Raw genomic sequence first — 14,097 nt, 5'->3', positions numbered from 1 at the left:
GCTATGGCACGTGCTGGAACGCTGTCACTAGGCTTATTTAGAGCTATCTGCAAGGTTTCTCCCCTTTGATTTTAACTTCAGTAAAGGAAATGGGTTTTTAAAAATAACCTTTTTTGTCTGAAAGGGAGAGACGAGCATCTCCCTTAAATCAGTCTCCTCTTCTCTGCAGATGTGATAGCTCCTCGATATAGCTCCCCATCCTTTTGTCAAAGGAGCAGTGCATGTGGAGCATCTACTGGGTGAACTCATGCCAGCCTGAAGCGTCCAGGCTGCTCTGAATGTGCTGAGCAGATGCTGCAGAGGGTTTGACTGTGCTTGTTGTTGTAGTGTTGCATCCAGTCATGCTCATCTCAGATGCATCCCAGCTGCCAGAGGAATAGCTCAGAGCTCCTGGCCCTTCCTGTTTTTTTCCCCCTGTTTCTCTTTCTTCTTCCTGACTTCATCAAAGTTTAATAATAATCATAACATCTAACTCTTATTCTGGTTCTTTTCACTCATAGATTTCAAAGTGCTGTACAAATGAGAGATGTGTCATTATCCCCATTTTACAGATGGGAAAATGGAGGCAAAGCATGACTGAAATAGATACTGAACTTGAAACCTGAAAATAGCGCTCTCTCCTTTTCTTTGAGATAACTCTGGGCATGAAGGTATCTGCTCTTCTGGTTAAGCAGGGCAGTTGTGTGTAAGGAGAGATGGTTAGAATAAGGGACACTGAGGCAGCACCAGTGGTAATGCATTGAGTTCCCAGCTCTGCCACTGGCCTGCTAGGTGACCTTGGGCAAGTAATGCTCCCTTCCTGTGCCTCAGTTTCCCCATCTGTAAAATGGGGGTAATGACACTGTTCTCCCTTTGTAAAGAGCTGCGATTTCTTACCAGATCTGAAGGTCAGATCTGGCAGCTGCTGCAAATCAACTGAAGTTGAGGGAGTGGTGCTGGTTTGGGCCAGCTAAGGGTCTGGCCAGTGTGAAATGCTAAGTGTCCCAAGGTGGAATCTCTCACTTGTGTCTGAAGGCATAAAAGTGCCATTCTACCCAGCGATTAAAGGTGATTGAAATGGGAGGGGGAGCTCTCGCCACATCAGGCGAGGAAGAGGGGCAGATCATAGAATCATAGAAGATTAGGTCTGGAAGAGACCTCAGGATGTCATCTAGTCCAACCCCCTGCTCAAAGCAGGACCAACCCCAACTAAATCATCCCAGCCAGGGCTTTGTCAAGCCGGGCCTTAAAAATCTCTTAGGGATGGAGATTCCACCACCTCCCTAGGGAACCCATTCCAGTGCTTCCTCCTCCTCCTAGTGAAATAGTGTTTCCTAATATCCAACCTAGACCTCCCCCACTGCAACTTGAGACCATTGTTCTATGAGGGGAGCTGTTCATGCAGGCCCGGGAGAGCTGTGTCCCCTCAGAGCCCCTTACTTTGACCCTGGGCTTTCTGTATCTCATGTTAAGGTCAATGGAAGCTGGATGCCCGTTGGCTGAGAGTGACCGAACGGGCTGCTGTGACTTTTTTTTTTTGTAGGAGGAATCTGTCTCTGGTAAAGGAGCTCGGGGACAGAGCTGCTCAGGGCCGAGCCTATGGGAACCTCGGCAACACCCAGTACTTGCTTGGCAACTTCAGCGAAGCCACAGCTTTCCACAAAGAGGTAAGGAGGGCGTCGATTGTTCTCATGGGGCTTGGGCAATCCAGTCGCTTCCTCAGATGCTGTGCCTGGCCTGCAGTAGGGAACTAGACATTGGTCCATTAGCCCCCACCTGCATCAAATACTTCATCTCCCATTACAGACACTGCACACCAGATCCTGTCACCCTTCCTCAGACTCAGTAGCTCCTGACTCCACAAGGTATCCCCCCCAAAGCCAGTGGGAATAAGGTGGCACTCAGCACGAAGGTGGAAGACTCTCACATGGCAGCTGCTGCCAGATGAGGCGATCTAGCCAGGTGTTATTGAAAGGCTCAGTAAAGATCCACCGAAAAACAGTCATTGGTCACCTGTGGGAATGTTGCCCTGCAAGGTCAACTCTGTATGCTATGGGCTATCCCTGCCTCCCTCCCGGAGGAGGAGATGCGTAGGTCAGAGCGCTGAGAACCACAGCGCTGAAGGAGGCTGCTCTGCTCAGAAGACAGATCAGTGGTGTTTGGAGGCCTGTGTTTTTACCAATCCACAGAAACACTCTGCCTGAGGTATAAGCGTTTAATATACACACTGACTACTGCCCCGATTGAGGCACTGTGCAGAGAGCCCAGGGATGAGCTCCTCTCCCACGCTTGGGAGCCATCCTTCCCCTCGTCAGGGGTGAGGCACATTCGCCAAGCAGACGGGAGGCAGCTCGCAGGATTCAGGCTGGGCATAAATAGAGGACTTGAGTCGCCAGGGCCGGCTGCTGTCCTGAACAAGAAACAAACTTGATTAAAAAAACACCCCAGACGTGAACGCCTCTTGTGTGAAGTGGGGAGATACGCAGAGGTATCCGCAGCGCTAAATAACCTTCTGGAGAGAGAAACGTTACAGGACAAGTCTGTTTTACTCAGTGCTGCAGAAGCAAATGATTTGCTGCCACTGCCTGAAACAGCCCACTGTGAAGTGACGGGCACCTAGCTTCATTGCCTTACCGGGGCCCTGCTCCAGTGTGAGCCGAGAGCAGCTCTTGGGCCCCATCTTTGCTGGGACAGCTGCCTCGCGGCATGGAACAATTCTCCCAGGAAGGAACACAGTCAAAGCTGCGATGGGGCCAGGCTTTCCCAAGCAAAGAGAAACCCGGCCGCCAGGTGACTGGCTGGCCCCGCAGCACCAGGCAAAGTGGCCTGAGTTAGTGTCAGTGGCGGCAGGGCCAGCATCGAGTGGGGAGGTCACACAGGCTGTTCTTAGTGTCACAGCAGGTATCTGGCACCGGATAAGTCCCAGCAGGATTGGAACAGCGTGGTCTTCCCCGGCGGGGCCAGAGGGCTAGAGCCAGCCAGCTGTGTTCTGCATGGAGCCCTGTTGGAGCCCAGTAGTTTGCAAGGTGCCAGATGACTGTCTGGGGAGCACCTGATTCAGCTGAGATCAGCTGGGGGAAGCTACAGAAAGCAGGCTGGATCCTAGAGTGGGCCCTGGCAGGGAGGTCCCAGTCAGTTGGCCTGATGAAGAGCTGCCTGGAGCAGGTCAGCCTGGCAGCCTCTGCGCATGGCCTCCCCTTCCTGGGGTCAGCAGCCAGGCCTACAGGCCTGCAGTGGGGTTTGCTTGGAACCACATAGGCTGTTCCTCTGTAACCGGGGGAGGAATTGCAGACAGAGCACCTGGTCAAATGGGATCGGAAGGAGGGGGAGGGCTTGGGACCCTGCTCCAGGCTCAATGCAAAGCCGAGGATGCGGCCTAGCAAACACGAGAGAAGAGAGGAGGGTGGGGCAGAACCAAATCAAGGTCGAGACATGGGCCCAGCTGGAGCAGTGCAGAACCAGGGAAGAGCGGGGTTGGGGTTCAGTGAGATGTAGCCAGCTGGTGAGGGGTGAGGGGATTCACTCTGTGCCCACGTACCTGAGCGACACGACAGAACCCCTCCTGAGCGTTACGATGGAGTGATCAGCTGCGTCACTTCTCCAGCTGATTTGGGACCCCCCCCCTCCAGCTGACCACTTACACGCCTATCTATAAGCCAGCAGGACTGCTCGCGAGCTGACAGGCACACGCCTCAGTGGATGGTTGGGTCTGGGCCTTGGAGAGAGGACATCAGTTGCCAGCAGTAGCGCATGCTTCCCCAACGGGTTCTCACACGCTTGCCTGTGTCTGTTTCAGCGACTCGCCATCGCCAAGGAGTTTGGGGACAAAGCGGCCGAGAGGCGAGCGTACAGCAACCTGGGCAATGCACACATCTTCCTCGGCAGGTTTGACATCTCGGCTGAGTAATTACTACGTAAGTGCCACGGCTGCTTGGGGAAAGCAAAGGCTGGGCTCCTGGCCTTTGCCGAATGTCAAGAGCAGCCAGGCTGAGCGAAGCTATCCCCTGGAACCCCAGTCTGATGTAATGCATACGGGCTTCAGACTCATGATACAAGCACTAGTATAAGCCACCCACAGGGAAACTGGAGCCGGTTCAAGGGAGTCTCCGTCTTGTCTTCTCCAGCCGGAGCTAGGCTCCAATTGATATGTGCATTATGTTGCCCCCCTGTTGGCCACTTGTGTAACTTGTACAGATTAAGAAAAGGAGTACCCGTGGCACCTTAGAGACTAACAAATTTATTAGAGCATAAGCTTTCGTGAGCTACAGCTCACTTCATCGGATGCATTCGATGAAGTGAGCTGTAGCTCACGAAAGCTTATGCTCTAATAAATTTGTTAGTCTCTAAGGTGCCACGGGTACTCCTTTTCTTTTTGCGAATACAGACTAACACAGCTGCTACTCTGAAACTTGTACAGATTAAAGTTGGTGCATGTTATAGTCCAAATTCTCAGATTCTCCAAAGCAGCGATCTGCTGTGCTGGAAGAGCTGTACCCAAGGAGGCTACCTCCCAAAAGAGCAGGGACTACCTGCTGTGTAACAGGAGGTGTGACAAAGCCTCCAGCCTTTCTGCAGACCTCCACGTACCCAAACTTATCTCAATCGGTTCTGCTTGACAGAGCAGAGCTGAATTTATTGATACAACAGGTTTAAATTCACCCTGGTGTAAAGCACTGAAGCCAGTGGTGGAACAGTGTTGGGTTGGGAAGGCAGGGGCAGCCATCAGCAGGTCTTAGGGATATCCACACTAGAGCTGGAGGGAAAATTTCCAGCTTGGGTAGACATACCTGCATTAGCCCCGACCTAGCAGTGAGTCACCCTACATGTACCTTGGACATTGGATGAGATCATACTTGGAGGTCTGCGGCTACACCTCTGCTTTTAGCTCACTCGCTCTGTCAAAGCTAGCACTGGGATGTCTACACGAGTTGGAATCCCACCTCCAGTGCTGACACACCCTTAGAAGGTGTCATTCTTTGGCTTCAGATAAACTCCCTAAGGAATCTACCCTCAGCAGATCAACATTTCTCCCTGGCTTGCACGTGTGCTGTGCATGAATGTGTCTGTCTCCATCTGTTTATTGCAGGAAAACACTCCAACTCTCCAGACAGCTGAAAGACCAAGCAGTAGAAGCTCAGGCTTGCTACAGCCTCGGAAATACTTACACGTTGCTCCAAGACTACGAGCGAGCCATCGAGTACCATCTAAAGCACCTACTGATAGCACAGGAGCTGGGGGACAGGTGAGAGATTTGGGACCGAAATGTGCCTTGTTAATATAATGGCCTCAGCAGGGATCGAACCCAGCGTGTCTCACACTAAAAGCCTGAGCCTCTAGGGCTAAAGGACTAAGACCATTAGCTCTGCAGTAGTAGCAGACTCATAAACCTTTCCTATGATCCAGCCCCTACAATGGGGGCAAAGCCTCATCCCCAGCTGTAATGTGGGTGATATCAGCTCTCTGGTGAGAATTACTAAAGGTCTGTTGTGTTCAGCCCTCTATCCCAGCTGCTACTCCTGTTTATCCCTGCAACCTCCTGGAGAGCACCCGCCGGGAAGTAAAAATAGCTTCTGCCTAAGGAATAAAGTGAGCTGTGAATGAGCCCAAAAGCCCCACTGCTGTGTCCTGCTTGCAATGGAAGCTCTGAGAAGCTGCAATAAGATCCCACACTGATGTGACCAGAAATGGCATTTGAGGAAAAATGGTGTATTGCCTGGAATAGTTAGGGAAATGCATTTTACTCCATAGATAAATTATTGCCAACTTGTTACTGCATCTATCTCCAGCCTTGTGTGAAGTTTCCTGTCTCCTGAGCTTTGCCACGCTGGGTCTCAAGTCTCTTGCAGGTCCTTAAGTGAATTTTCAGCCAGCTTGTTGAGGATCTCTGCAAATGACCCTCTTAAAACCTGAGCAAGATGGATATTCAGCTTCATACAGTGCAGAAGATTCAAGGGAAGGAATTGGCAAACAACTAGAAGAAATGAGCATTGCAAAATGGAGAAGGAAGTATTCAGCTGGGAGAGCATTTGAGTTGAATGATCTGCTGTGCCATTAAAGGGGGTGGTCAAAGCACCCAAAGAGTGGACAGTGCCTCGCTTTGTGGATGTCCAATTTGAGACACCCTCTAAGGGCCTGTTTTTCCTAGTTGCTGAGCACCCACACCCCAGATGAAGTCAATGGGCACTGCAGATGCTCCACCCCTTCTGAAAATCAGGCCCAAGATGTGCATCCAAAACCAGGCCCAGCTGAATATTTGGCTGTGTATAATGAGGGTTTTCACACAAGGGGTGGAGTAGTGAACTGGGAAATCAGGACTCATGGGTTCTATTCCTGGCTCTGTCACTGATTCACTAGGATACTTGGGAGAATCACTTCACCGTGCTATGCCTCCGTTTCCTCATCAATAAAATAGGGTTACAAATACTCACCCCACAGGGGTGTTGAGAGTGATCTACTCTTGTGAGGCATGGAAAGAGCAGTTCCATAGAAGAATCATAGAAGATTAGGGTTGGAAGGGACCTCAGGATGTCATCTAGTCCAATCCCCTTCTCAAAGCAGGACCGACACCAACTAAATCATCCCAGCCAGGGCTTTGTCAAGCCAGGCCTTAAAAACTTCTAAGGATGCAGATTCCACCAGTGCTTCACCACCCTCCTAGTGAAATAGTGTTTCCTAATATCCAACCTAGATCGCGCTCACTGCAACATGATACCATTGCTCCTTGTTCTGTCATCCGCCAACACTGAGAACAGCCGAGCTTCATCCTCTTTGGAGCCCCCCTTCAGATAGTTGAAGGCTGCTATCAAATCCCCCCTCACTCTTCTTTTCTGCAGACTAAACAAGCCCAGTTCCCTCAGCCTCTCCTCGTAAGTCATGTGCCCCAGCCCCCGATCACTTTCGTTGCCCTCTGTTGGACTGTCCAATTTGTCCACATCCTTTCTATAGTGGGGTCCAAAAACTGGATGCGGTACTCCAGATATGGCTTCACCAGTGCTGAATAGAGGGGAATAATTACTTCCCTTGATCTGCTGGAAATGCTCCTACTAACACAGCCCAATATGCCTTTAGCCTTCTTGGCAACAAGGGCACGCTGCTGACTTATATCCAGCTTCTCATCCACTGTAATCCCCAGGTCCTTTTCTGCAGAACTGCTGCTTAGCCAATTGGTCCCCAGATTCTTCCATCCTAAGTGCAGGACTCTGCACTTGTCCTTGTTGAACCTCATCAGATTTCTTTTGGCCCAATCCTCCAATTTGTTTAGGTCACTCTGGACCTTATACCTACCCTCCAGCATATCTACCTCTCCCCCCAAGCTTAGTGTCATCTGCGAACTTGCTGAGGGTGCAATCCATCCCATCATCCAGATTATTAATAAAGTTGTTGAACAAAATGAGCCTCAGGACTGAACCCTGTACTCCGCTTGATACCAGCTGCCAACTAGACATTGAGCTGTTGATCACTACCCGTTGAGCCCAACAATCTAGCCAGCTTTCTATCCCTCTTATAGTCCATTCATCCAATCCATACTTTTTTAACTTGCTGGCAAGAATACTGTGGGAGACGGTATCAAAAGCTTTGCTAAAGTCAAGACGTATCTCATCCACCGCTTTCCTCCTATCCACACAGCCAGTTATTTCATTATGACTTGCCCTTGGGGAATCCATGTTGACTTTTATAGTGTTGATTTTTATAGTTCTTGATCACCTTCCTCTCCTCCAAGTGGTTCAAAATGGTTTCCTTGAGGACCTGCTCCATGATATTTCCAGGGACTGAGGTGAGGCTGACTGGTCTGTAGAATAGAATGGATGGAGTGAGCCAGGGACTGTTTCAGGGCAGAATCTGAATGAAAAGCCTCAGATGTTCAGTGTGAGAAGCCATAGTGTTGTGTTGGTGTCGCTTTAATGTGAAGTCTAATTAGTGAGCGTCCTCAGAAGGTACAACTGTCCCCCCAGGGGAGACTCCCTGTCACTTGGGTCATCTGACAGGAAGACCCTTCAGGCTGTGGGATGGTCTCTCTCTATGGAAGTGGTGGGAATGCCATTGCTGGAGATGAGACCAAGCGCTTGAATGGGATGGGAATGGGAAAGAACAACTCTGCTTGGACAGGGAGAGGAATGGGGGGCATGTCTACAGGAGCTGCAGTCACCACCCATGATCTCAGTGTAGCCATACGGTGGGTCATTTCCATCTGTAACTTCTGAGAGTCCAGGAAAACGAGACAGGACAAAGTGCTACAGAGTGGCACGAAGAAACAGCCTTGCACTCCGAGGATGGACTAGGTGTGTTGAAATAGGCCTTCCTGTCTAATCAGGCTATGAAAATACCACTCATTGGCCCCATATAGAGCAATTTCCAAAGAGCCTTTGGGACACTCCAGTCCCCAGGGGCACTGGGTCTAAGAGCACTGATTGTGCGGCAGCACCCTCTGGCTTGAAGGAATAACCGCAAGCTTATGCACAACTTCTATTGCGGACTGACTTTGCAGCTTTGTTCGATGGCTTTCAGCATCCCCGCTATAAAAATCCTCCCAGTGCCCCTGCTAACTCCTGCCACTAGATGGAGCATGGACATTAAAATGCAGACAGCCTGCATATTTCTGCGCTTTTACTGTCTGATCAGAACCCAAGAAACCCCATTGGGTGAGATGCCGGTTCTGATGGCTCTCTGGGAGATGGAGAGCGGTCTCTTTCCCAGCAGCCCCCCGGGAGTTCATCAGGCATTAGGGGGGCTGGCGAGCTTTCGGAAGGGGATATTCTGCATTTAGGTTGATGCTAGTAGAAGCAGCACAGAAGCAAAACCTAGGGAACAAGTTTTTATCAAACATGCTGGACTTCCCATTCCTGTGTGGAGCTGGGAGCAGTCTTTAGGGGAGGCTGGTGAGTCGTAAAGATCTTCTGGCCCCCCCCGGGAGCTGGCCCTGAGGAGTGGAGAGCATGGAGAGGTTGCTTCATATGAAATGCTTAAACGTGGGAGTTGGGGGGGATGATGTTTAACCCTAAAAAGTGAGTCACAATCTCCTTTTAAAAAACAAAACAAAACACTGAAAATTAGAAACCCTCCAATAGCCCATCCCCTGTCGATGTCTTCCTCATGAACAGATTTAGGGGGGCTCCGTAGGTCCCCCTGCCTGCACCCCTTGAGTAGCATGCGGTTCCGCTCCATGGTACATAATAGGCACCTGTCCTTTTACTACACATGCCATTAAGCTAGTTGTGTGCTAGCGAGCAGTCTCTCTAGCACTCCCTAGCTCGGTGCAGGGAAGCCTTCCCCTGCTGCTCTGACAGTCTGATGACCCTCCGGGCCTGGGGTAAAGCTCGCCTGCTTTCTCAGGTTCATGCCTGAAGTGGGGTGGACTGTGAAAAGCTGCACCCTGGAGGAGGAGGTAACTGAGGTTATTGTCGGTTGTGGCAGTCTCTGTGTGTGGCCCATGGAGCTGCTCATTCAAAGGCCAGTGCCGTGTGCAGGTTGCATTGTTGCTGTGTTTGATCCATGCTCTCTCCTGCTTATTCATCCCTGGCCTGTGAACAAACGGGGCGGCTCTTGGATGCCCTGTCACTGTTGCTGTGGGAACCTGTGTGCGTAGCGAAGGGGTTAATTGCCAGGGGGTAGCTGGGAAGAGTTCAGTGACAGCAGCCTGCTGAACATCTAGTTGTGTTTGGAAAATGAGGACAGGCGCATGTGTGCTCTGCTGCACGGCGGACCCCCAAAGTGATTGCCAGTTTCCCACCCCTCTGCTCTCCAGGGGGGTGGGAGTGCTGCAGAGGCAGCTGCTCGCCCCAGGATGAGGGAAAGTCTGGTAAGGGAGGAAACTGATTGATTTGATGACGGGAAAGAAGAAATCAAGGTGGTTTTTGAGTGATTAAAACCAGTCTCAGGAAAGAGGAATTTTCAAAAGGCCATTTTATCCGCAAGACACTTAAAATAAATCCCCCTCTTGACTGTTGACCTTGCACGCAGTGGGTCAGATCCCCCACCAGCATAAATCAATGAAGCTCTATTGCAGTTAATGGGCTACACTGATTTACACCACTGATTATCTGGCCCAGGCTTTTTAAAGTGTAGAGCCATTTTTTTTCTCCAGGGCCTCTGATTTCTCTGCTCGCTTCAGCTGTCCCAGCTGATTGCCTTTACAAAAGGGGGATGTGCCCTCATTCTGCACAGCCAGCTTGCATACGCGGCTTGTAAGCGTGCAGCCACTATTCGAGGTGCAGCGAGATGCCATGCAAATAGCTGCTCTGTAAGATATGGAGTGAAATCCCAACCCTATTGATATCAATGGGAGCTTTGCCATTGACTTCAATAGAATGAGAATTTCACCCATAGGCTTGATTATGTGTGCAAAGTGGGCACAGAAATCAACATGGAAACAGGGTCTTTGATGCTTCCAAGGAGCCGCCGGAAACATACAGGTTCTGAAATGGCTGGTTTTTGCTGTGTCTCACAGAACGCCTATGGATGATGATTTCCTGTTTTGCAGAGTGGGAGAAGGAAGAGCCTGCTGGAGTCTAGGAAATGCCTATGTCTCTCTCAGGAACCATGACCAAGCCCTGCGCTTTGCAAGGAAACATCTTGAAATCTCCCAAGAGGTAAGACAAACTGGTCTGGATCAGAGTGAAGCAGATCTCTCTGTTGGGAAGAAGACCTGGATTATGCTAATAAGACACACTTAGGGAGTTCTTCTCCAGTCTTGAAAGCTTCCATTGTGTGTGGTGCTTGGTTTTTATGTGCTATCTTTGAGAATTGCAAATCTAGGCTGGAAAAATCTCATCATGGGAGACCCGCTGACACCAGGGCTGCCTTTTAATTGTTGTTAATATAGTTACTGTACCTGGCTAACTTGGCCCTGGTTTGCGAATTGATTTCTTGGCATAGTTTTTGGGGGGTGTTTGCCAAGGCAAAAAGGAAAGGGTGGGGCCCACTTTCCAAGCTATTCTGCACTGGTGGGCTCCAACTGGCATGGAGGAGCCTAAATACAACATGTGTCCAACCACTTAGGAGAACACCCGCATTTGAGACCTGGGCTGTGTGACTTTGGCTGAACCCAGAGAGCACGTAGCTGACTCAGAGCTCAGTCCTGTTCTGTAGAGGATCAGGGGGTCTGAAAAGATGGATGCTGGATTTTCTCTTCAGATGCAAAGTGAGGCTCACATGGGTGAGCGGAAACATTGTTTTACTCAGGGCTGGCAGTTCCCTGCGGCACCATAAGGAACATGATGGAGAAAGGGGCAGGGAACGTTTCTGAGTAAAGATGGGAAAAAATAAGAGCCATCCCCCTTGTGACCCAGGGTGCCTGGGGTAGCCCTCGCTGAAAATACCAAGCTCAGGGCAGGCTGCAAAATGGCAAGCAGATACTCCCAAAACAGGTGATTGACTGGTGGATGAGTTTAACTTCAGTGTTACAGACTGTACTTCTGATCCCCACACTGGTCATCAAGTTTAAAAAAAAAAAATCTCATATTCTAGTTCTCTGGCTCCCAATCAGCACCTAGGTCCAGTACAGTGAGAAGTTATTTGAAAAACTCTGCCCACTATACAAAATGTTCCTCTGAACCCCACATTGCCAGGTAAATATTAGGCTGGATCTTACCCAAAATCCCACACTGCCAGACATTCCTTTAGTGCCTAAAACTAAAGGTGTATTATAAAGAAAGAACAAGAAGAGAGTTGGTAAATAACGCACTCAGATACATACAGAGATTTCAAAGTCCATGTATCAGGTTCTTAGCAGTGTTGGTGAGTTTGCTGGCTTGAAAGTCCCTCTGGAACACATCCATGGCTTGGATGGGTCATTCAGTCCTTTGTTGGGAGCTTTGTTTGTAGAGAAATTACTTCAGAGGTAAGAAGCAGGACTGAAGACAAAATGGAGCTGATGCAGCTGCCTTTTATAATCTTTTTGCCACGTGGCTTGTACTTCCTGTGTCCCAACACAAGCTTCACAACACATGGCATGGAAAAACCTTAGCGTTTTCTATCCACAGGCATACCACATGCCTTGCTGACTCAATAGGTGTATCCCCTAGCTCCTTTTAATGGGTTCATTGTGCAGCTGATGACTCTTGATGGGCATTGAACAGGCTAGGCAGTGCTGATGCCAATCCATCTGGGAGTGTCACCCAGAAACACAGCACAAGTTTTGAAAAACAGAGTTTACATATCTATAACTTACAATACAAAGGTGATACAAACATATAAACAAGATGATCATACTTGGCAAATCATAACATTTTCACAGATACCTCACATGGCATATCTGGTCACATTCCTTGCAATTTAATAATATTGGTATCAACAGTATCATAAAGTGTCTCCCGTATTCCATACAGCATCACACCCCTTGTGTCATAGTGTTGTATTCTAGAACCAAACGGTTACCTTTCTCTTCCCAATCCTGGTTTTGCTCTTGCTTGGGTGCCTCTAGGTTCAGAGTGGAAGGGCCAGAATAGCCCCGTGTGGCTCTTACCATATTTCTGGCTTAGAAGTGCAGGGAAGCCCCCCTCAGAAGCCAGTTCTTCTGAGCCTTCCACCCAGGTTTGCAAACAGAGACTTGGCTGAGGCTGAGAAGCAAGTGGTCTGCGTTTCCGAACCACAGCCAGACAAGCGTCACTCATCTTTTAAGGACAGCATTGGCACCTCTCGCCTCGAGTGGCTCAAACTGCTACCAAGGAAGTGACTGACAAATATCATCTGCAAGCCTATAATTGTGTGCTGTTATTTTTATGTTTATATAATGGTGCCTCTTGGGGCACAGATAACCGAAAGGGTCAACACAAGAGAGTTGCTAATCCAGCGGTAGCCAAAGCAATCCTATAATTACCCCAGAAAACACTTTCCTCTGTCCACAAACATTGGGAATGTTCAGACCCAGGGCAAACCACACAGATGGGTGAAGTTTCACCCACTTTGCTCTAGATCTGAACGTGGCTCATAGCCTGAAGCCCAAGCCAGTGGGGTTTTTGACATGTTGCTTTTCCTATATATATTATCAAGCTAGCTACCAGAGTCCAAACCCCGGAGCCACATTTAAATGTGTTCAAACCTCGCTTATATTGATTTCGCTCAAATTGATACAAGTGAGGGCTAAACCAGTTTGTGTCTCCATTAGGGTTTTGCACTGGTGTAACTAGATCAGTTTTAAGTGATCTAATTATATGGACGCAACTTTTCTGATATAGACAAAGCCAGAGGCTTTTCAGGTGGCTTAGAAATCTAGACTGCAAAAGTGCTTTGTTGTTTACCCTTTGTAGCCTGATATGCGGAAATCAGCCATGGTCCCTTTAAAGCTTTCCCCAGTTGATGAAATTGCCCTTTTGAAGCATTAGTTGAAACCACCATTTATAAGTGCTTTGTACATTTTCCTGCCTCTATTAGCTTGGCTAAATCTTGAGGTAGGGCTAACACACCAATCTAATTATACACTTAATTATACTTGTCAGCCATTCAGAAGAAACACTGTTCGTTGGCCCTGTTCATTTTAGAACAAATTGACTTTTTGGCTTTGGGTTGGAGTCTTCCAGCGTGGAAGACTGTGATTACTCACAGCCAGATGGAGGTTCAGCTGTTGGCACTGCAGATGAATGGGGATGGGAGGACAGAAACAATAGCAGCCTTGACTGCTCCTGGGGGTGGCGGGGGGAAGCCTTTGAGGATTTACAATACTGTATTCTTTGTGGGCTGATGGCTTTGATTACAGGGCAGTGTCAGAAGGGGTTTACTCATGGCAGGTGGCTAATAAACTCCCCCATGTTGCTAAATATGGAGTGGTGCTGAAAAATCATGTCCTTTTCAGGGATACGGGGGGAGGGCATGTATTAATTTCTAGCATTCGTCTGCTCTTAGGGAGTGAAGAGCCAGATTAGGGACATAAATTGCTCCAAGATAACAGAGCAAGGGATGTAAATACAAGAAAAAATGTGGACCATGTCCCAACTTTTAGACGCTGCCCACCTTTCCATTTCTCCGTTCACAGCAAAGCGGCATCTCTGTTTTGGGAAATCCAGGATTAGGTCAGAAATCTCTGTCCCCATATTCCCCCTTCAGGACCTATGTGTTTTGACAGGTGCCCACAAGCAGTCCACTGCCAGAATTTCTCTGTTGGATATTAATTCTTCCTTTAAGGTC

At 49.1% G+C, this 14,097-nt stretch overlaps 1 protein-coding gene across 1 annotated transcript in view; it reads left to right on the top strand.

Annotated features, from left to right (window-relative positions):
• Positions 1-14,097, top strand: part of GPSM1 (G protein signaling modulator 1) — a 145,595-nt gene that overhangs the window by 53,797 nt on the left and 77,701 nt on the right. Inside the window, 4 exon segments of the mRNA XM_038374448.2 lie at positions 1,523-1,646; positions 3,776-3,897; positions 5,066-5,221; positions 10,457-10,565. Of these exon segments, the coding sequence (XP_038230376.2) occupies positions 1,523-1,646; positions 3,776-3,897; positions 5,066-5,221; positions 10,457-10,565 (511 nt within the window).

This window comes from Dermochelys coriacea, chromosome 16 (genome assembly GCF_009764565.3).
Source record: "Dermochelys coriacea isolate rDerCor1 chromosome 16, rDerCor1.pri.v4, whole genome shotgun sequence".
NCBI classification, from domain to species: Eukaryota; Metazoa; Chordata; order Testudines; family Dermochelyidae; genus Dermochelys; species Dermochelys coriacea.
Note: the sequence above shows the minus strand (reverse complement) of the source record. Positions and strands in the feature narration are given on the sequence as shown.